Here is a 22,393-nt window from a genome sequence, read left to right as displayed (position 1 = left end):
TTGGAATGAGCAAAATGCCTCAGGTTTCACATTAAGTGCAGTGGATTTTTGTCAGCACCTCATGACTCAGATATTACCAGATACTACCAAGAAAGTGATGACATTTATAAGAATAGCAGTCATGTACTCATAAACAGAGATTACAAATCAGTGTCCAAACTATTTATCCCACATATCAGCTTGCAGGATGCACTACAAATTAACCCTTTATAAAAAGAAAATAAAAAACCAAAACCAGTCTAATCCTACTAGGTATAAATTTTCAAGATTCCTCATGCAACACATTCATTTTAACCATTTGTAACTTCTGCTGTGTTTTGAGTGTGTCACAGCCATATGTTTTGTCTAATGATGTTCCTCAAAATCCTATGTTCTCCTGTCCAGAATGTTGGAACATTGCTGTGTTTCCTGCTTGCATCCTTCTTAAGGTCAAAATTACTCAAACATATTTTAGGTTTTACTTTTGAGTGAGGATATTACATTAATAGTCTGTGATTCTGTGACTGAGAACAAAGGTTACAAGGACAATTAATGTGTACATTATCACACGTAGAAATACACCCTGGCAATGGGAAGTGTGCATGTTTTACATGACACTAGAAATTAGCACGGAACAAAGCCCAAGGGCACACAGCTAGGGACAAAGATGGATACGTAGGATGTTATCCCAGCCTTTGCCAAATGCTTGCAATAGCAATTTGAAGGAGTCCCTGAGGCCCAGACTCTCATTTCACTGGTCCTTTCTTTCTCTTCACTCAAAGTTCACGTGCAGAGTAGAATTACAAGGAATTTTTAAGCCTCTGAAGTGATTTGCAGAGCAGGCAGTGGAACTGGAACATGGGGCGTGTCTAAAGTGTCTGTGAAGCTCGGTAAAGAGGAGGGAGCGGTGCCTGTGAGCAGCTCTCACTGCACAGGGTGGGGGACACTCCTCAGCACTGGTTCCCACAGGGACCCACAGGCTGCCACCTGCAGGTGTGCTCTCTGAGGTCAATTCTTTGCTGCTTCACAGCCCCAGCTTCAAATCCTGGCTCCACCTGAATATTCAAGGCAAAGGCTACACCTTTTGGGAAGGTATGCTCTGTTTATTTCAATTTTTAGTAGCAAACAGGTGACCACAATGACATAAGTTATGGAGTGGTGGCAAGAAAATATCTCTGACCTGTAGTAATGTCTGTAACAACAGATAAAGAAAATACCATTATCAGATTTAAATGGATTAAACTCTTCTGTGGATATGCACCAGATCCAAATAAATAGGGTGTCCTCTCTGCCCAGAGCCCAGATGTGACTTTTTGCTCCCTAATACAAGTCACAAATTACCATTTGCTGTTACCATTTGATCAGTTCAGGTTCCCCACCACCACCAAATTTCCTACCCTTTTTAAAGGCACCAAGTCTGTACATGTTAAAAAAAGAGGGGGGAGGGAGAGTGTTGAAGTCACTCAACCCATGGTGTACCCATGTTGATCAGAAATTACACAGAAATGAAATGAGAACTACCATGGATAAGGAGGAAGGTCTGCAGTAGAAGCTGTTGCTGGACTGTAATCCAGCAGTAATCAAAGTAAATGTGAACTTCAGCACTGGTCACCCTGAGTAACCACGTAACCTCAAAAATTCACACATGTCCTAACAACCTTAAACACCACAATAAACAACAGGCACAAAGACTGATAAGAAGAATTCCCAGGACAGAAACTTTTGAAGGAGAAGCAGGAATGTGCAGTAAAATCTTACACCATAAAACACATTCCCACTTTCTCTCAAAATTCTCATGGTTTTCACCTTTCAGTGACAGCCTTTTTTGTAAAGGCCAGTCAGTTCTGAAATAATTCCTCACAGGTATAAGAAGCAGAACAAAGACCCCCTCTGTGCCCTAAGGAATGGCTCTATGAATGAGAGGTATCATCCAGATGACCTCCATCTCAATTTTTATTGTACAGTTGGGAAGCCTTCCTCGACATTCAGCCTTTTATATATTTCCTCACATTACTTCTAGTTATACTTCACTAAAACTGTACATCCAACTGCAAAGCTGTGAAGATTAAAACCTGTTTTCTGAGTCTCTTGACTTGTAATATACTAAGTCCTTAACCAGCTCCCTGGGAGACATACTTTAATAATCAGGAGCCCTAGTTCCCATTTTATATTGGGCACATTTCCATCAGCTTTGGCTGGTACTCAGCGTAGCCATATGGATGATGACAGCAAAATGGATCACGAGAGATTTCTTGGTTAAAATACTATTTATTCATTATGAAGCACTGTGGGATAATCCAACCTTTGGGGAGATAGAAACTAACAGGTGGATATTCTTCCCAGTCAGTGGGAAACTGGAACACTGAAGGAGTAGTTTTCACAAACAGTCCCTATACCCCTGCTCTCTTCAACTTCAGCCTTCACTTTGCTTCGATAGTAACCTCATGTGAAAGACAATTTTTTTGTTCCAGCCTCTTTACTCCAGGCATCCATGATGTATGCCACAAAATGTGCACCACAGTTGGCTTGTTTCATATGGCTGCAATTTATATACTATAATTAAAACAGTGATAGAAGAGCTGATATAAATCTAAATACATTATTAAACTCAAACACCCACTTTATTGAATACAAGTGATAATGAGCAGAGGCAACATCACATATATGAGCGATACAAGTAACCAATGAATTTATATCTGCAGTACATTAACTAAATGGAAATCTCCAGAGGGTAGGACATTTCTTAACTTTAATGTTTTCTAGGCAGGCTCTCTGTCTTTAACTAGAGAGACAATGCCTTATATGCTTAGGGCACCAATTCTACACATATAATAGTGAAAAATCATCCCAATACAGTCTGAGGACTACAGGATTTGGCTTCATGTTCCAGTTCTGCCCTACTTGTAAATATACAACTCCCTTTGACTTCAATGGGAACTGCACAAAAGCAGAACTGGACTATAAATATTTACAGTCCAGGTTAGCTGGTGAAAAAAAGGACTCAGTGTATTTTATTCTCTGGATCGAGACAGCCAGAAACTGACCTGGAAACACAGCCATAAAATGTAATTCCAGATAACTGGAAACAAAGGCTGATACTTACACACCACGGAACACTAAGGAAGGGCTCTGTGTTGTACAGTACCATTAGCACAGCAAATCCTTAACACTCGGAGAGTAGCTCTTTTAAAATGATTAATCTCGAAGTTGTACAGATTGTACAAAGATTAATAAAACTGAAGGTTTTACAGATGAGAATGTGTGATGAAAAACAGAGCAGCTTTAGAGAGTTGTATCAATCTAAGTGGTTATAAAAAAAAACCTCATAAAAGATGACATTCTAATCTGAATATTTTAAAAAATAATCAAGCTGCTATTTCTCTCTCACACCATTTTTACTTTGTTAAACTGAAATTGCCTGTCTAATGTATAAAGCAGTTACAACTTAATCTGAAGAGTTAAGCTTTTTATTATTATTTCATAAACCAAAAAAGGGAAGCTTTAGGGCACACTGAGGAGAGTTAGAAAATTTCAGATGAAATGTGAATACACATTGATTCATGAGATTCAGACTTGGAAGAATAAAAAAAGCCAGAAAGCAAGATTACATAAAACAGGCACTACATTAAGCCTCAATTTAATTGTGTTTCAATGCAGGAACAGGAATTTTAGGGTTTAGAAACAGAGCCAAAAATGAGGCAAAGTGAGGGTGTGGGCTAGTCCCGTTGATAACAGAACATAAAGGAAGAGAAGTAGAGTTAATTCCCTCTGCTAAAATATTTACCATCCTAGCACCCTGGGAAAAATACATATGGAGACAGCAAAAATATTCTGATTAGTTATATAGAAGATCTTGTTTCTGCCTGGTTTTTGTCTAATACTATTACAGAGGGTGGAGTATGAAACTGCATTTTTATCTGTACTTTCCAAGGCAAAGGAATATTAAAAGAACATGATTTCACAGACCAGAGCCCTTCTGCCATCTTCAATGAGAGAACCAGCTGGCTGATGAAGGGAAGGCTCTGGATTTGCAGGGGACCCTGGTATTTCTGATTTCAGTAGCCCTTCCTTGATTTGGGGTTTTTTACCATTGGCCTGAGTGGAATCAGGATTTCACCCAACACTTCCCTTCAAAATGAGACCCTGATCTATCAAAGGGAAAGGATAACTTCAGTTTTAAAGACAGTTCATCTTGATTGCAGTTCATCTTGATTGCAGAACTAAACCCAAGCAGGAAGTTTTGCACCTTCAAATTTTACTAATAATACCACCAAAGCTAAAGAAAAAAAGCTTTACAATTACCTCCTAAACAAAACTGTCTTGTATTAGATGCAATTTTAGTAGTGTTCTATAGTAATCATACCTAAATTCCTTCCAGTGAGCCTGAGAAAACAGAAAAAATAGCAATTTCCATGGAACATGCTGAGTATTTAACACTCAAGCAAAATCAAAAGAGGAAGACCAAAATTTTGTCTCGTTATATACTCAATTTCAGCTGACTTGGAAACAGGGATCAAAGCTTTTTACTCATGCAGCTGAAGAGACAATTTTAACTGTTGCTGTTGGGAATGTAGCTACACTTGTTACCTTGCCATGTAATTTCCTTCTTGGTCTCAGTTATTTCCATGTCACTTTTATACAGAACTCCTCAAAATACCAAGGAGGGGTTTATAGTCATGAGGTCTACCTTCACAACAACATTGCAAGGAAGTAGTGGTTTTCACATTGGATAAACAAAAAAGCAACACAAAATCATTTAAGAACAGAAATGAGTGGAAAAGGTGTCCTCTTATGTGGGACATGCATTTTGAGATGTCTTGGACCTGAGTTCTCAAGGTCATAAGCAAAGGACCCATCGATTTTCCTGCAACAGTATAACTGATCTCAGCTGCTCCAAACAAAATACCACAAAATTAGGAACAAATCATCAGCAAACAGTCTGAGGAGATAAAATCCAGTTCATCGGGGTGGTGATTGCCTTAACAATGAAGCTTTCCTTTCAGATTCTTGCAGCTGCCAGCTTGTGTGACAGCTCACAGACAACAACCCCACCTTCCCTCTTGTCTACCCAAGTTCAGAAGGTGACAAGAGAGGTGCCTGGACAAACAAGCAACACAATCAGCATACCAGTTCACAAGGCATTGTTCTTCTCTCACATGAGTTATAAGAACAACTTGACCTCAATCAGAGCTCAATCAAGTTGGCACTGAGAACCTAAATGAAAACCTAAAATGCCAGTTCAAGTCACTTGAACTATAAGGTAGAGACAGTGGGTTGTCTTCTTCTCCAGGGACAAATCCTTGCAGAGAGATGCTTATCTTGGGCCATCAGATGTTCTTTTGGTTTGCCAGCAAGTAGGAACATCTAGAACTCATGGCTGCAGCCTTTTCTACCTGCTTCCCCATTTACACCTCTCCCCTTCTCCTGCCAGTCTATCATGTTGCTGTACTCTGCCGGAAGACAACATCTCACCTCACTTTAGATGTCTCTCTTCACCACTTGGCAATGGCTGGCCAGGAACTCTATTCTGTACCTCTAACTGCCCACCTCTGCTTGTCTCTCAGGCCATGCACATCAGGCCTCCCAGGTATTCATAATGCTTACATCTACCAAAAGCACTCAAAGACTAAACTCCACTGAGACAAAGAAACTTCTCACCTTCAGTTCCAATATCCAATATGAAAGTATCCATGGAGGAAATATCATTCAGAAAAAACAGTTTTCTATAGCCTAAAAGCCATAGGCTGAAGCAGGCTCTGAGCAGATAAAATCATTCAGTAGTTTAGATGTCAAGCTCTTGATTCTGATCACATACAAAGAGGACTGTTCATAAGCTTGCAGCTCAATGGAATGATTTTCACAGTGACTGAAAAGGACACAGCTTTGGACACCTGACAGTATTCCTTGCACAATATCAAACTTTTAATCTGGGGTGAGGAGGTTCTGGAGCTGATGGCTTAAATATTAGCAAGAATGTAAAGAGCTCAAACCAAAATGCTCTCAGATAAACTGCTAGATAACTTCAGCACAGAAACTGCTAACTAACTCTACCTGAAATGCACAGCAACAGCTTCATTTTGGTGTGTTAAAGTTGTGCTGAACATGAACCCAGAAAGCAAGCTACTGACCTGGTCTGCTGTCAAGTATAAAGTGTATGACCCATAAGTTTTATACAATTGTAGAGTTCTCTAACTGTTTGCAGAACTTACTGGCAACGTTTTCTTCCTTCTTATAATGTGCAAAAGTCTTAGTGAAGCCAGGAAGCTGGGGAGAACTGAAGGCAAGGAGCTAAACAGGGACTGTCATCTTTGGACAGAATCTAGAAGCTCCATATTTCAACAGAAAGATTGATTCCAAAATTCTTAAATTACAACTACAAGATTGAGAAAAGCATCTGAAATACTAAACGCCTGGGAATCACTTATGAACAGTTCATATATTTTAAAGATGTAAATCTGAGGAAGAATACCTTATGTTCATGGCAACTGAGATTGGAGGTACTGTGTATTGTAACTCTCAGCCAGAAAAGACAGATAACTATTTTGGCTCATATTACCAGTGATGAGGCTATGTCTAGCACTGATTTTCCACAGATTCTACAATCTTGGCCTATACCAAAACTTTCAGCTTTCTTTTACCATAGATCATTCATCTTGATTTTTTTCCTCCTTTTCATGCATCCTAGGTCACATACTTTACACTGGTAACAGTCTGACTCCTGGACAAGTAAGAAGCCATTTATTTTGTTCAGTACTCCTTTAATATCCCTATTGTGACTTTCTTTTTCACTGAGTTCCCCAAAGAATAACGTCTTCCTTGCTTTAATAACTTGGACCTCAGTCAAGGTTGATGTGTTTCTCCATTTTGCAGGATATTTTCTTCAGAAGAGACAAAACAGTGTCTAATACTGAATTGACTGATCTTTAAAGACTACAGTTTAATGAGGAAATCAAAAACACTTATGGAAAAAAAAGTAGGAAATAACCTTTAAAAAGAGGGGATCAGCAGCAAAGGCAGTGAACTATACACAGCTGTGGGACTTTGGGATCTTCTCTAACTACAAGAGAGCTCTTTGACAGATCTCTTCAGGCTCAATTCTCTCGTTCACCTCAATACAGATAGTTTACTATGTTACTATCTTCTCCCTCTAACCTTCAAAACACCATTTGTGAATGAGCTAGAAGCAGACTCATAACATTTTTTTCCTCTATCATGCCACAGCACTGTTCACAAAGTTCATCTTAAACATGACTCACATTTATGGACAACTGCATGAAAGCACAGATCTATGCGAGGCTTCCTTCGGCCTCTTCCGTTGTTCATTTGAGCCTGCACACACCTGGACACTGAGAACATCTCAAAGCTGGCGATACCTGCCTTCGGTGAGGCAGTTTTCACAGCCAGTTATGTGCTCAGAGCAGTGAATTATCTACTCTGAGCAAAGCAGGCGCTCTGTAGCTTTCTCCCGGTTAAGACCGAAGGATGGCTCTTTCACTCTTGGTGGCGATGGCAGATCAAACAAGGTGAGGACACGGTTGTGCACCAGTGTCACGGGTCTCGGTTCTGCCTCCCGCGGCCGAGGATCACTAACCCTGGCAGGGCTGATGGAGGCACCGGGCACAGGCACCGGAGCCTGACCCCCTCCACGGGCCGCCACCCCGGCGGGGCCCCGCGGCGCCTCGGAGCCTTCCTGCCCGCCCAGCCGCAGGAAGCCCCGCGGGGGAGGCGGGCCGGAGCCTCTTCCCGGCAGGTGGGAGGGCGACAATGGCCGGGAGGAAGGAAGCCGGGAGGCGGCCGGGCCGGGACACAGGACGCAGGGCCTGGCGAAGGCAGGGAAGGGGAAGAGGGATGGTAGGAAGAGGCGACAGCTCAAGGAGGAGAGCGCTAAGGGGCCGCGGCTGCCCCTCTGGGACGGACCCAAGGACGCGGAGCTGGCACAGCCCATCCCTTCCCTGCCTTGTCCTGCCCTGCCCGGGGACTCCGGCCCGGACCCGGCGGGACAGGATGGCTGCGCTGCCGCCGAAGCGCTTCGCCTCTGAAACACCCAGGGCTGGGCTCCATGGGCGCGGTATCCCAGCCCGCAGCTGGAGTATCAAAACCACATCAAGCTACAGCCAGATGATGAGCCACTCTTAGGACCGGACAATGTTTTTTCGTGCAAGTGACTGGATTCAAGTCATAAAATACAACGTAAAGTTAGCTCAGTGATACAGCTGCACTAGAGTAATAGGTTAGAAGATAACAAAGCACCTTACCCCTTCAGTGTGGATCCCAAGTTCATTTGATTCCATGTCATGCATTCAAGCTGCGAGGTCATTTGGTATAAATTGTCACTGTTGTGAAAACATGTAGAATTAGAACTAAAATTACAGCTATCAAACCAAAACAGTACATCAAGATATCAACAAATTCTTTGTTACTGGGTTTAAATATAACTATATAACAGTAGAAAGTAAATTCATTTTATATAATCCCTTTTATCGATGTGTTACAGGGTGTTTTTTTTTTAAAAATAAAAGGAAGTAAAATAAAATAAAGTCTGTGGATCGAAAATTCCCTTTGAATCTGCAAGCCTGACGATTTTTAACCAGCTAGAAATGGAGACATAAAACTTTTTCCTTATGGAAAAATAATATCCGATATTGACACATTGAAATGAGTGAAACGAATATAGGCAGCCGGGCAGACTAACGTGGTCGATTATTTGTTTCGAAAAGGCAAATCTGTTAACTGTTTTAACCAGGAGTGTGAGAGACCACGTGGGTAATGGAGTGAAACAGCTATCGTGACTCATGATGGATGTTACTACATAGAGGGGCTTGACAAGCAGGAGAAAAATGGAGTGGCTGAGCGATAAACGAAGCTCACCGCTGGAACAGGCTCTTTCCCCGCCGGTACACACCGAAGGCAGCCCGGCGGCGGCTGCAACCCGAGGTTTCCCCGCCACCGGAGCGGCAAACCCGGGCAGCGGGGCCACGGTGAGGGGCGGTGGGAGCCGGACACGGGAACGCTCTCCCGGCCGGGCTGAGGAGGTGCCGCCGCCCGGGACAGGCTTCCCCTGGGACCGGCGGGGCTTCCGCGCTTCGGGCTGTCCCCGCAGCGCAGCTCCCCGCAGAGCTGGGGAGGGGACGGGGCAGGAGCCCCCGGACCTTCAGCCGGGCAGTGTGATTGATGCCAGGGAACAGCCGCTCACAATAAACGCAAGTCTCCCCGTTGATTAATCACACCTAAAGTCGCTGGACTTAGGCGGTGAATTTATCTCATTCTGTTATTAGAAGAAGGGGGTTTTTTCTTCTTTTTTTTTTTTTTTTTTTTTTTTTTACTTCGTGGCAGGTAGAAGCGACCTATAAAAGCCAGATTCCAGTGGGAAGCTTTTGCATATAAAAACAAATTAAGTGACTTCAATCTCGAAGTATGCGTAATATCATTTGTCAGTATCACTGGACACTATTATTCATTAGCATGTCTGAAGTGCTATTATGCTACTACAATGTCCTGCATATCAGCTCAGGAATTGTTAAACTCTCCTGCAGTTTCCCCATTTGCAATAGCAGTCCGTGCTGGTCTGTGCCAACTACGTTTTGCAATTCCACGAATTCTTCCTGTAATGCTGCTGTAATTAATTCCTCCAGGACCCTGATTTTTATTAGAAGTGCCCGCCCGATGCATTTACAGCAGGAGATTTCCCTTTAACTTTCTTCGCTTGACAGTTCATTTATAAGAGCCTCCCCCACAATATCCACTTTTTCCCCTCCTTTGCTTTTTCATAAAGCAATACGCTTATTCATCTTGTCACAGCTCGCAGCCACTGTATTCCATGCCGCCTTTGGGTGACAGTGTCCAAAACAAACCGCTCCGCGCCCAGCGCAGCGCCCGCACCCAGGGGACGCTGCAGTCCCCTCGGGCAAACCTCCCTCCCGGCCCCTCCCCGCGCTACGGCCGCGCTTCGCCCCTGGCCACAGCTGAACGGCGGAACCTGAGCAGGCTTCAGCCTCCGAAGGGAGGCAGGAGCAGCTTCCAGGCAGGCTGAGAGCCTTGGGAAGCTCTGGGAGAGAGAGGGCTAGCGGAACTCGTCTGCTTTAGCTAAACCCCGCTCTGCCACTCCGAATCGGGACAGCCCCAGGAGAGACCCGCAGCCCTCGCACCGCTTGTTCTCCTACTGCGGAGGGGCAGGGGCTGGGGAGAATGAGTGCGGGGGGAGCGGGTACCCAGGCACGGACCCCACGCCGGCCCGGCCCGGCGAGGGCGCATTTCAGCTGCGCGGATTGAACAGAAAGTTTGACTTGAGGCCCCGGGAGCGGATTCCCGCGGGATGCGCTGAGGGGTCCCGGCACGCTTCCGGTGTAGAATGCCTCGGGACAGGGATGCCCACGGCCTGCAGAGGTGATGTACGCGACCTCTGCTGCTGGCAGTGGTTAAGGGGAGAAATTCTTTTTCTGTGCTGAGCCACGGCCCTGCGACGTTTCCATCTCGAACAAACCGGAATTGTCCGAGCTTTGGCTAAATCGAGGTAATCGGCCCAGAGCGGGAGGCAGGTGGGCACCGCCGGGTTTAGCGCCTCTTAAACCCGGGGGCAGGAACGGCCGCGTCGGGGGGCACCGGACACAGAGTCGGACTAAAATATCTCACATCTGACATGAGAGAGAACAGGGCATCCCTTACGCCATTTACGCCTCGCCATAGTTTGTTATTGACAGTACCGTGAGGTGATCTCATGGAATTAACAGGTCTGCTCAAAATCTCGGCTTCGGATGAGGTTTGAATAATGAGGAGGAAAGCGAGGTCTCCAGGGATATGCCTGTGCCGATTCCAATCTGAATCCTTGGCCCTTCCAACGGCCACAAGAAGACACTAAAAATAACTTATTTTCATTACAGAGATGCTTTTAAAGAGAAACGAGAGGAAGGGGGGGACATTTCTACAACGGGGATTAATGTAAGTTGGAGTGAAATAAAAGGAAGTCAACACTGAGCAAAAAAGGAACTTAAAAGGAAACCAGTAGTAGATCATATAGAGTTTGTTTTGGCCTGCACTGCAGTATTACCGAGTTCTTGACCTCTGCACAGAAAGAGCTATAATCTGAACCGAGACTCCTCCACTTTTAGAGTCTTTGCAAGTGTGACTCACAGTAAATTTTCAACATCGAGCATGTTTACTACATTAAACAGCGCGAGGTAGAAAAGTTCACATCACCATTTTAATGGACTCACAAATGCACACTCGCGGTGTGCGCGGGTTTGTCATCCGTGTCCAGCTACCAACCACAGGCGTAAGGGTTCCTTGGCAGCAGAGCGGGCCGCGCTATGAACAGAGAGCAAGCAGTTGCCGAGGCGAGAGATTTCAGAGACAGTTCTGCTTCCAGTGTAAGAATTACGATCTTTTAACCTTTTCCTTCAAGCTGCTGCCTTCCCGAGTGCTTTGCCTCGGTACGGGAGCGACGAGACTCCCTCCCTCAGTGACTCCGCACTGCAGACGGGCTGGCACCAGCCGGGCCGGGAGCTCTCCTGGCCGAGGAACCCTCCTGCCCACGACCACTCGCGACCCTGTGCAGCTCTCGCGGGGGACAGGGAAGCCGAGAGCGGTCCCTTGCACCCAGCGGGGGAGATGGTGAGCAGGGGAAGAAGAGAGTATTGGATGGAGGTGGCTCCCTCTGCATCTCCTCGCGGTGCTCTCTCGCTCCACCTCTGCCGGCCGAAGCATCACCCTTGGGTCTTGTTCGACACGACGGATCCGGGACGGCTCTGACAGGACTATGCAAGGCGGAGCGGACCCGAAACCTCGACTGGGGGTGGGCGAGGGACCACAAAGAACGCCCGAGCGCAACTCCAGCCTCCCAGAGAGGAGGTGGTGCAGGGCAAACACCGACCGTCGCATCCTACCGGAGAGAGAGGCAACACCTCCCGCCCCCGACCTGATCTCCTCCGTCACATCGCCCCCTCTCCAGTGCTAAAGGCGAATGGTAGCCCCTACTGTCCCCAGCCCGTTCGAAGAAGCACTAACCCCCCAACTCCGGGGTTGAGCACCCATCACGGCCGGCCCCGGCGCTCGGATGCGGCGACTGAGCAATCACTTGCCAAAGCAAAGCTGTCAAACTTGACCTAAACTGCGAAAAGTGAAAGAAATGTTCGCAAAGGAGGTGTGGAATAAATACAGTCTTGAAAACAAAATTCACCATTTCGTCAAATCAATATAAATATTGATAAGGACAGTGTGGTTGTCTTCAGGGAGTTGGTGATGTGGCGAGTCCCCTCTGTTTCTATACCACATCTACTCATATACGGGAAGAACACCCATGTGTTAGGAAGACTGGTTTTTTTCCAAGCGTTTTTGAGCGTGTTCTGTAGGGGAACACTTACTCATCCCCTTTATTAAGGAAAGGCCGCACCGAGCTCACTCACCTGTGTGGGCCTTGATGCGGGAGCAGGCTTTGTACAGCTCGGTCTACCCCTCGACGTGGAATAAGTTCTGCCTGACTTACACCCCCACACATCAGTATTGGCTCCTGTGAGGTTTAAGGGCTTAAATCCTTATCCTATCTGAGTAACCTATAAACCTCCCAGGGAGCAGGGCAGGATCAAGGCTGAGGTCGTGAGGAAATCCGACCTCAGGTGCGAGTCTCGAAACGCTGGGCGGGAGGTGGCCGCGTTAGGGCGGTGACAACACTGTGCTCACCCTCCTGCCCGACGCTGCCTCGGCGGAGGCACAAGGAGGAGAGAGCTCTTGACACTATCAGCGGTTTCCTATCGGAATCACACCTCCCAGGCACTACCCCTTCCAGGAGCGGGGCGATGGCGAGACCCGGGGCCCGGTGGGACTGGGAAGAACGGGGCCTGCCCGCAGCCGCTCGGATCTGCCCTCCCCGAGCCCCCCTACGAACCATATTTATAGATTTCCCTACGCGCCGAGCAATCTCTGTCACTTCAGTGCAGGAGTTCGCCCCGCCAATTATTCTGCAAGCTAATCTCTCTGGATAGGCTTCTTTCCTTCCTTCATTACCTCATTCCCTCCTTCCCTTGACGTCAACTCACGTTCATTAAGCGAAGTGGCTTCTGGAAGTGACAGAATTTTGTTGTCTCACGTCCAGTGTTGATTAATCAGAGATGATATAACCGGCCTACAGGAGGAGCCGCTCGCGGCTTCCTTCGCAGAGGCACATTGTTTTGTGTGCGAGAGTTACTTAGCAACTCCAAGATACGGGGCTAGCTCTAAGTTCACAAAAAGTTGAAGAATAAATTTTGGGAAACTTCTTTTACTCACTAAACACGTTGTAAAACTCCAACGCCCGGCCCCCATGTCAGACCGAAAAAAACAAACGGGAAGCCGCCCCTGCCACAGGCCCGTCTGTTGGCAAAGAGATTTCGTTGCTTGCAGCAAAGCTCCAGATGCACCTTTCTCCCAGCAAGGAAATCCGATAGGTTTATTGCCCCGATTTCAATAAATAACCTCCCTGCAGGCCAGTTCCCATCACTCCTGGGAGACATTGGAAGGGCTCTTGCCCTGGAAGATGAAGCCCTTGGACGGAGCTGAGACTTAATTTCATGTAACACGCTCTGCCCATCGCTGCTACTCCCCAGCTAGTGCTCCCACACCTTCCTGGCCTTCGGGAAGAGCTCCGGGGCTACGGGGAGAGAGGCCCTGCAGCCCTGGGGCTCAGCTGGATTGTCCCGGTCTCTTCCCACCGACGCGGTTAAGGGCAAATAGCAAACTCTTCGCACTAGCGGGCTACGGGACAGGCGTCCACCAAAAAGGACAAGCAGCCCGGCTCCCTTCTCTCAGAGGCGGCCGGCACCTGTCGCCGGAGAGTGGCTCCCCCGAGCCCGCCCGGGATGCTCTGCCAGCGCCGAGCGGCACCACCACACCCGCGAACCCCGGCCCGGGTGGACGAGACGACACGGGAAAGCTGCGAGTCATGGCAGAGCCCGGATGGAAGGCGCGGTGTCTTTTTTTCGTTTTATGTGGTTTGGGATATTGTTTTGTTTGGAGGTTTGACGTTTGGTTTGGTGTGGGGATTTTTGTTTGTTTGTTTGTTTTGGTTGGTTGGGTTGGATTCGTTTGTTTTCTTTGGTATGGTTTGTTTTTTACGCATGAATCTTTTTTTTTTTTCCTTTTGAGAAGGGAAAAAATAAATCTGTTCCCTTATATAAAGGAGAAGCTGTTTAAACGGCACACGGGGGAGAGACAGAGTCCCAGCAACAACCCGCACGAACGGAGGGGAGGCAAAACTCCCTGCCGGCGGAGGTACCTGTTGTAAGGGGTCCGGAGGAGCAGGGCCTGGCTGCCCGTGCAGCTGTCGGTGGGAGTGTGACAGCCGTACACCGGGGGAGGCACCGAGTACTGCTGGTCCCCTGTGGAGAAAGCGGCAAAGAATTAACCCCTGCGGCGACCGGCCACCCCTCCGCTTGCCCCGTGGGCAGACGGGGCTCCGTGGCCTCGTCCACCAGCACTGGGGCATCTGTGCCAGCCTGAAGGGGGTTGGGGCAGCGGTGCGACTCCAGAGCCACTCTGGATTGCCAAACGGGCGGCAAAGCCCTTCGACAGGGGCTCCCGAGGAGGCTGAAATTACCTAGGGAGGGCTGCTGACTGATGGGGTCCTCGTGTTTGAAGGAGTGGTTCGTAAACTGAGCGGCGGGGTGAGACGGCGTGTGGCCATAGCTGGGGGTCCCATCAAACGCCACGGTGCTGTAACCTGCCGAAGAGACCACAGCGGGGTTAGCGAGCCCCTCCCGCCACACCCCTCCGAGCAGGCGTCGAGCGAGAGGAGTCCACGCCCGGCCGCTCTGAAATACTTCGCGACTATCGCACCACGGCTGCCCACGCTGAGGAAAAGGACAGCGCCCGACTGTCGCCCTTCATTCACTCTCCCAGCACACGCACTTCGCAAGGCTGCGGGGAGAGCAGAGCCGGGCTGCCGGCTCCGAGGGGCCGAAAGTCGGAAGTCTTGTTCGTGTCTAAAGAGAACAGATCGGCTTCGGTAATAAAAAGGATGTTTTCAGTAATTGTTGCTCATATTAAAGAGGAAGATTCTCATCTGCTCAGTGTATTCATCTGGCGTTTCCAATTTAAAAGTTACCCTTTAATCTTGCCTTTTTTTTTCTTTATTTTTTTTCAGAGCCGCTTTCTGAAGAGTCTGCAATAAAGAGGCGGAATGTTACATGCAAAAATAAAACTCCTCCTTTCAGTGAAAATTGCACTCCAAAATAATAAACAGCCTATTTTGTTTCCTACACCGAGCAGATTCAGATGGAAAGAGACCACCTCTGCTGACCCCGAGCCGACACGGAATCGTAAATCAGGTGCTTGGACACCAACTTTCATTAATGACTTGGAGCTGGCTAAACAACTTCAGCTAAAAAAGTAATTACAAAGTAATATTATCTCAGAGGCTTCTCGGCTCATCAGCATTTACCCCGAGAACCACGCTCCTCTGAGAGTCACTCTTAAAAAAAATAAAACCAAAACAAAACCCCAACAAAACAAAACAAAAAGTCCGTCGCGGGCTGGGGAAAGAAACCAAAGGGACTACGAGTGCTTCCTCCCTCATACTCCACTCCCTTAACGCGCTTATTCCAGCACGGGCATCCTCCACAGACCCGTCTGGATGGGCTGCGTGGCTGGAGAGTGATTTTGATAGTCGAGAGGGAGCACTCGGGACTGTTTTCAGGTGCCTCTCTCCGTTCCGCGGGTGCTCGGCGCAGGGTAGGTCTCTGCTTCACCACCGCCGATGGGTAATCACGGCGGGTTTCAGAGAGAATAAAATGCAGAGGCAGCAAAGGGATCCGAATGTTGCGTCTCCATTTTATTCTCCCTACAGACAGGACTTCATTTACCTGCGCGGCTGAGGGGGAGAAATGAAGGGACCAAAGAGGAGGGAGAAAAATAATCCAGAAGGCTTTGAAACCTTCACCTTCGCGATGATTTTAGGTCGGCCCTGAGACTGCAGGGCTGGGATAGGAGTGGGACTGCCTTGTCCCCGGCCACATGTCTCTCACATCCCCCTGACCCTCAGAGCAGAGCTCCTGTCGCGGCGACGCGAGCTGCGTTGACAGGCCGGTACCTTACGGACTCCCATCCCACAGCTGTTTCTCGCTCCTTATCTCCTCCCTCAGCCCTCAGGGTGGAGGCTCAACCTTCAACTCCCTTTTCCCCATTTCCCTCTGCCTCTTTTTTAGCTTTCAGAAAACACTGACACTTTCTACGCTACTTTTGGCCCGCCACAAAGTTTCAGTGACCTTCAAAACTCAGTTCAGAGCAGAACAAGGTTTTGGCCGCATTTTCCGGTGTTGCCTGACCCAAAGCTTCAGGAATGTGATAAGAAAGTTGAGTTCTGAACTGAGCTGCCGATAGTGAGGTCCCTTTAATTAGGGTGTTATCAGAACTAGACCTGATTAAAATGTGCTGAAAATAATTGAAAGTTGTACATCTGCTGGAGAACGGGGCCCGTTGGAGGCATCCAGTTGTTGGAGGAGCCCAGCTGGATGAAAGGCGAACGAGAAAAGGAAAACTGGGCAGAGATTTCAAAGCCTTAGTTTCCTAACCCCCACCCCATCCCAGACTTGGCAGAAATGTCATCTCAGAGCCAAGGTAGCATCTTTCCCACGGTCGGAGGAACCGTCTTAAAAGAAAAAAAAAAAAGAGGGGGGAGTTCAACCTTGAGGAGAGCCAAAGCAAGAACATTTTATCCATCCACAAAAAAGGGAAAAAAAAAAAAGCAAACACCCTTTGCCGAATTTCTCCTTGCCGAAGGAGGTCTCTGCGTGTCGCCGAAAATAGTTGTGGCTAAGCCGCAGCGCTGCACGTGCGGGGAGAAGGCCCGAGCCGAGGGGACCCCCTCGCCCCGCGGCGAGGCAGCTTGGCCCGGTGGAGCACGGGAGGGAGGGGAGAGAGAGGGAACCGGGACACGGTCCTTGCTCCCCGCCACGGCGCCTTGCCCAGGTCCCTGCAGGGCCTCGATCTACGCAGCCGGGTCTGGGAGGTACGGAGGTGTCAGTCCCTCTGCCCCGGCTCTCCGGGCACGCACAGGTGCGGGAGTGTGCGGGGCTAGTGGTGCCGCAGGCCGAGCACCGCCCGCAGGGCGCCGGGTCCAAGTAAAGCCCAGCATGGGCTCCGTGTGTTGGTGTGTTAAAGGCTCCGTTTCTCTTCGGGGTGGTTAAACCCGGACGACGATGGCGCGGGGTCGCAGCTGTTTTGTCCCTCGCTAACCCAGGGCTGAATTTATTTCCCTCATCCCTTTCTAGACCCTCCCGTTGCTGTTTCGGCCCAGCATTACAAATCCTTTCCGATATCTAAAATACTTTCATTCAGATGTCTTTCAAAACTCCGCGCCACAGCCCCTGTACTGGCGGGCTCTGTACCGCTCCATTCCCGTCGCGCAGCTGGAGCCTGGAATCCCCGGGGGCAAGCAGCGGCTCCGAGGCCTCGGCCAGGCCGCGATTCTCCCCAGCTCCAGGGATGCTGCCAAGCCGGGATCGGCAGCAGGGCCCTGGCGGCCGCTTCTGCGGTTTCCGACGCTGGATCTCGGCGCCGGGCGGATCTCGGTGCGGGCAGGGGCCGGGAGTTGAAGACAGCAGCGCGGTGGCACTGGGACTGCGACTCGGCACTGCCGAACAACACCTTCTCCTCGGCCGCCACCGCCTGCCTTCACTGCAAACATCTCCCCTGACCGACTCGCCAGCCCCGAGCGCGTCCGCCTCGGCCTTTGCTCTGCCCCTTGCCCTGCCGCCAGCGAGCGGGGACAGCCCGAATCGCCGGGCCCTCCCGGCACGGTCGGTCTCAGCCTCCCTCCGTGGGTACGCGGTTGACCCCGCGGCGCACAGCAAGCCCGAGCTGAGGGCTGGGCGCGGGGGACCAGCGAGACCCCGGCGACTCATCCCGCTCCAGCCAGGCCACGCACACTCCGCCGACCTCCTGTCCCCCGACTCTCGGGACCTCCATGGCCTCACTCCCCTCGGTCAGATTTCCGCGGCGCCTCTCCCGGGGACGGAGAGTGCGGGGCAATTCGCGGCATCCCGCGACTCTGGGGGCAGCTGAAGAAGGGGGAACAAGACTCAAAATGTCTCAGGCAAGCTCTACACACGCTAGCCCCCTTTCCCTTCATCCTCCCGTTTGCATCCGCAGATGTTTGTACTGCAGTCACTGGAAGAAAAACGATTAGATGCTGATCCCGGTGGCACAGATGACCCATCGCCCGGCCGTTCAGCTCACGGGAGTTTCCCAGGGCGGTGCAAACACTGGGGACCGCGGAGAGCTACAGTGCAGCAGGTCCTGGCCACGGAGATGCTGACAAGAAATGACGAGGCGCCCCTATTTGTGCACACCGGCCCGGGGACATTCAACCCTCCCGAGGTTAATTCGACAAAGGACTTGAAAACACTAACGTGCGGACAGAGCTTTTCTGATTTAGGAGGTTTGGAGGTACAGTATCCCCCAACACCATCACCCTCAAGATATGTAGAGGGAATTCTCTCGGGCCACCGGCCCCACCTCCATTCCAGGACTTACTCTGTCTCCAGCCCGAACAAACCTTTGCGAAGGCGAGAGGCAGGTCCTGCCCGGGCAGGAGGCCGGGGGGCTCCAGCCCGCCTGGTAGAGCCATCCGCTGCCCCACAGAAGGGGTAAGGGGAGCAAATCGCGGCTCCTAAATCTCCCCGGAGCGACGTGGCTGCCGCCCAGGGAGGGAAGGGAGGCACGGGGAGGCTGTCTCGCCTAACCCGGCTCTGCTGCCACGAAGATGGACTTGGTGTTTACATCAGGCACGGCCCGGCCAGGCAGAGCGGGCTTCACCGGGGGCCGCCCCCCGAGCCCGGGGCGCCCGGTATCGCGGCCCTTACCCTGGTTGCGGATCGCTTGCTGGCTCTCCAAGCAGTTGGGCAGGTAGGGCCCGTTGGGGAACATCCGAGCCTGGCCCGAGGGCGGCTGGCTGGGCGGCGGGGCGCCGAAGGGCCCGTAGCGGCAAGCCCCGGCCGTGCCCGTGAACTGGCCGGAGAAGTGCACGGTGAAGGCGCTCAGGTATTGCTCCTCGTGCGGGTCCGATCCGTTCCAGCTCGGCTCCTGCTTGATGAAGGAGTGCGGCCCCAGCGAGCCGTAGGAGGCCCCTGGGGGGAAGTCCAGGACGGGCGCCCACTGCGCCGCGCTGCTCACCGGCATGGTGCAGTTGCTGTTGCCCGGCAGAGAGGGCACGGAGGGCAGCAGCGCGTTGAGGTCTCGGACGTCGGAGCCCATCTGGTCGCAGACCTTCTGCCTGCCGCCGGGCAGCCAGTCTGCCCCCGGGCCGCACTTGTTCCAGGACACCTGGCTCCTGCCCGCCAAGCCGGAGGCCGGCTCCGGCTGCAGGCACCAGGCTGGCGAGCTCAGCCCTTTGGGAGAAGTTTGCTCCGCGACGCAGCTCCCCGGGTCCAGCCCTGCGGGAGCCGGCAGCAGCGATAGGGAAAGGTTGTTCTCCAGGATCGCCTCCGGGGTTGCACCCGCTCGCAGCGCAGGGCAGGGCAGGGTGGGGTGTGCCTGTGTCTGTGTGTCCGCGTGTGTGCGTGTCTGTCTGTGCGTGTGTCCGCCTGTCCGTGCTGGGGGGGCACAGCCGCCTCGCACGCCTCACCTCGGATGCCTGCTCACCCTCAACTTTCCAAAGCTCAAATAGAGGCGCTTGCAGGGGAGGAGGAGTCAGCCACGCCGATCCTCCATTCACACAACCTCCGCCGAGGGGCTGCCCACAGCCCGCTGTGCTGAACCCAGCCGGACCAGACACGCGGGGGGAGGGGGGAGACGAGGAGAGCCGGGGATGGAGGGGGAGAGGTGACTGTGGGAGAATATATCTCCCCTACACATCACTCCCACCCTTCTTCTGGTGCAAGAGCCACTAAATCTCGTCCTAACGCCCCTTCGCTTTAGGAGAGACTTGCAAGACTGTTGGAGGGATCCAGGTGGCCAGTAAGTACGTGCTGGATGACTTCCCCGCCAGCTCCGTGCATGTCCGTGGGGACTCTCGAGGGCAGTGGGGTCGCAGGCCCCGGGGACCGCCCGGAGAAGCCTCCGCCCTTGCGGGAGCCAAGGGAAGTGACACAGCCCGGGGCGGGCGAACCACGTTCCTGTAAGAGGAAAGTGTCTTTCCAGGTGCCTCTCCCGCTACGGGAGGGACCTGCGCCTCCATGAGCTCCCGCGGGGTCCGGGCTGCTTGCCCGGGGCCCCGCCCCGCGCACCGGGCTCTCTCTGTCCCTGAAGGCGCAGGGCCACGGCACGTCCCTTGGCAAGGCACTTGGGCCGGCGTGTGCCCGGTCCTGGCCCTGTCCCTTCGACCTGTCAGTATGTCAGAGGGAAGGAAGCGGCTCAGTAGGCGGGGGAGGATGGCAGCACTGTGAGTAACCTGCTTTTCAGAGATCCACCTGGCACTGCTCCTGGGAAGTCCCGGAGTGTCTCTTTCCTCCCCAGCCTCCTGGACAGCAGCTCCTTAGCGCGCATTCCGGGGCAGCGGCGGAGGGGGGAGGGACCCCGAAGGCACTTTACACGTTATCCCCAGACGGTCCTTCCTCCCAGGAGACACGGCGGGTTTCGGGTCGGCCCTGGCAGCGAGGGGTGCCATGATTCTGGCGGCGAGGGAGCCCGCCTAGAGCGACTGACACGGCAGGCAGCCCCCGGGTGGGCAGCAGAGCCCCGCGGGACGTGAGGCAGGGGCGAACCCGCAGCCGTGCTCTCTCCCAAGGGACACGCTCTTACGAAAGAGCAGGAAGAAGAGGTATCCTGCCGCCTCCCTTTAGAAGTACGAATTCATTGTCAGCCGGGGTGAGGGGTGTTGCTTCTACGAGCATACGTGGGCTCCCGAGGGCTGCCCCCAGCGCAGGGTACTCGCAAAGTACCGGGCCCACCGCAGATGCTGCAGGGGCCACGCTCGGCCCCTCCCGCACAACTGCGCCCTGCCCGCACCTCACCCCCTTTGGCAGCGAAAATAGTGACAGAGACTCCATGAACGTTTACCTGCCACAGGACAGACCGAGCTCCTCGTCTTCCTCTTGACAATGTGCACGTCAGTGTTTCCTTCCCGCCGCGGCATCAAAAGTTACCGCACGCATCTCCAGTTCTGAAGTGATCTTCTAAGGTTCAAAGCGTAAATTCTACAGCAAAAGAAATCGAAACAGGTTGTTATTGGTGTGGCCAAGTATAATTGCATTTTCGCTTAAAACTCATTAACCATAGCAGTGGGATTCTGTTATTCGTGAAATTACTTTATTTTTCACAAGCTATGTTCAGGTAATTTTCCTTTAAAATTCTCTCTTTCGATGCATAAATCTGCTTATTACAGAAACCTACGTGTACAGTAAGTGCGAAAGATTCGTTTATTTATCTTTGCCGATAGTAAATATTCTCTAAGTTTACAGAATCTGCCTCTTCTTGGGAGTCTATGGCAAACTAAAGCACCCTCGGACAGCACTTGTGAAGGCAGACCATGCCCGTGCGGGAGAATTGCGCTGCCCCCGCTGACACTGCCGGCCTCGGCACTTGCTCCCGCTCTGGCCGCACCGGGGCTCCCGCACATCGCGGTCATCCCCTGCCCGATGCCCGCAGGGGCCTTGCGGGGCTGCGGGGAGGTGTGGAATTGGGAGCGGGGCTGCTGCGGGGTTTGCTCGTTTTGGTGACGGACCGAGACATGAGGTTGGTTCGACTCGACAGCTTAAAGGTCTTTTGCAACCTAAACGATTCTAAGACTGATTCTATGAACTTCGGCTCTACGATGGGCAACGCACACATAGAAATAGATGTCTTAGGCTAGCCTAAGTGGAATGTATAATTTCCCATGAAAACTAGACCTCTCTTGGTAAAAACAGAAAAAGTCTTTCCCGCAGTGGGCTATTTTTTCGACTAGTGTGGGGTTTTTCCTCTTTTCTTGAAATAAACTAGCTTGATAAATCTTCTTGAGAGGGAAAAACGTTTTCTTGATCGCTTAGGTCTGCGTTATCCCACCTGGGAGGAAGAATGGCCGAAGTCTTTCCAAACCTTCTCCTCTCTCTCATTTCCCAGTGGCGAAACAAGATGACCCCTTGTCCATCAGCGCATCGTCGCTGCCAGCAGCCCCAGCGAGAGTGGGAAAAGCAGCGCACGGCCGGGGGACTGTGGGTCTGCCAGCTCAGCTCAGCCCAGCCCTGCACTGCGCCCTGTGCCGGCACCTGCGCCCGCCTGTGCCGGCTCAGCTGTGCGGGCAAAGGAGCGGGAGCGCCCCGGCGTGTCCCGGGAGAAATCCTCAGTGGTGGAGCCTGAGGAGGGGGAGGAAAGCCCGGACCCTTCTACCCTGGGACGGGCTGGGGGCTTTTGGGAAACGGCCAGCGCCGCTTTCCGCAGCCGTTCCTTTCTAGCCAGCACCAGGGAGAGTGAAAAATCTCCTGCTCCGCTGCAAAGCGGCGACACTCCTTTAGCCCAGGCTGGGACCACTGGC

The 22,393-nt window shown here is 51.3% G+C and overlaps 1 protein-coding gene and 1 long non-coding RNA gene across 7 annotated transcripts in view; one reads left to right on the top strand and one right to left on the bottom strand.

Annotated features, from left to right (window-relative positions):
• WT1 (WT1 transcription factor) overlaps window positions 1–22,071 on the bottom strand; it is a 38,816-nt gene extending 16,745 nt beyond the window's left edge. For 4 of the 6 annotated variants that reach the window (XM_071559059.1, XM_071559060.1, XM_071559057.1 and 1 more), the window contains exons 1-4: window positions 18,807–19,573; window positions 14,543–14,665; window positions 14,222–14,324; window positions 8,235–8,312 (exon numbers count right to left, since the gene is read on the bottom strand). In XM_071559059.1, coding sequence (XP_071415160.1) covers window positions 8,235–8,312; window positions 14,222–14,324; window positions 14,543–14,665; window positions 18,807–19,197 — 695 coding nt within the window. In that variant the 5' untranslated portion in view covers window positions 19,198–19,573. Of the gene's footprint in view, window positions 1–5,637; window positions 5,830–8,234; window positions 8,313–14,221; window positions 14,325–14,542; window positions 14,666–18,806; window positions 19,574–20,940; window positions 21,078–21,924 lie in introns of those variants that run through there. The other 2 variants (XM_071559061.1, XM_071559062.1) reach the window with 2 other exon arrangements.
• On the top strand, window positions 19,777–21,534 carry LOC139673426 (uncharacterized). Its single transcript, XR_011698110.1, has 3 exons — window positions 19,777–19,899; window positions 20,503–20,701; window positions 20,950–21,534. It is a non-coding gene; the product is annotated as an uncharacterized lncRNA (long non-coding RNA).
• Window positions 22,072–22,393: the final 322 nt, after the last annotated feature.

The sequence above is a fragment of the Pithys albifrons genome, chromosome 6, assembly GCF_047495875.1.
Source record: "Pithys albifrons albifrons isolate INPA30051 chromosome 6, PitAlb_v1, whole genome shotgun sequence".
In the NCBI taxonomy this organism is placed as follows: domain Eukaryota; kingdom Metazoa; phylum Chordata; class Aves; order Passeriformes; family Thamnophilidae; genus Pithys; species Pithys albifrons.
Note: the sequence above shows the minus strand (reverse complement) of the source record. Positions and strands in the feature narration are given on the sequence as shown.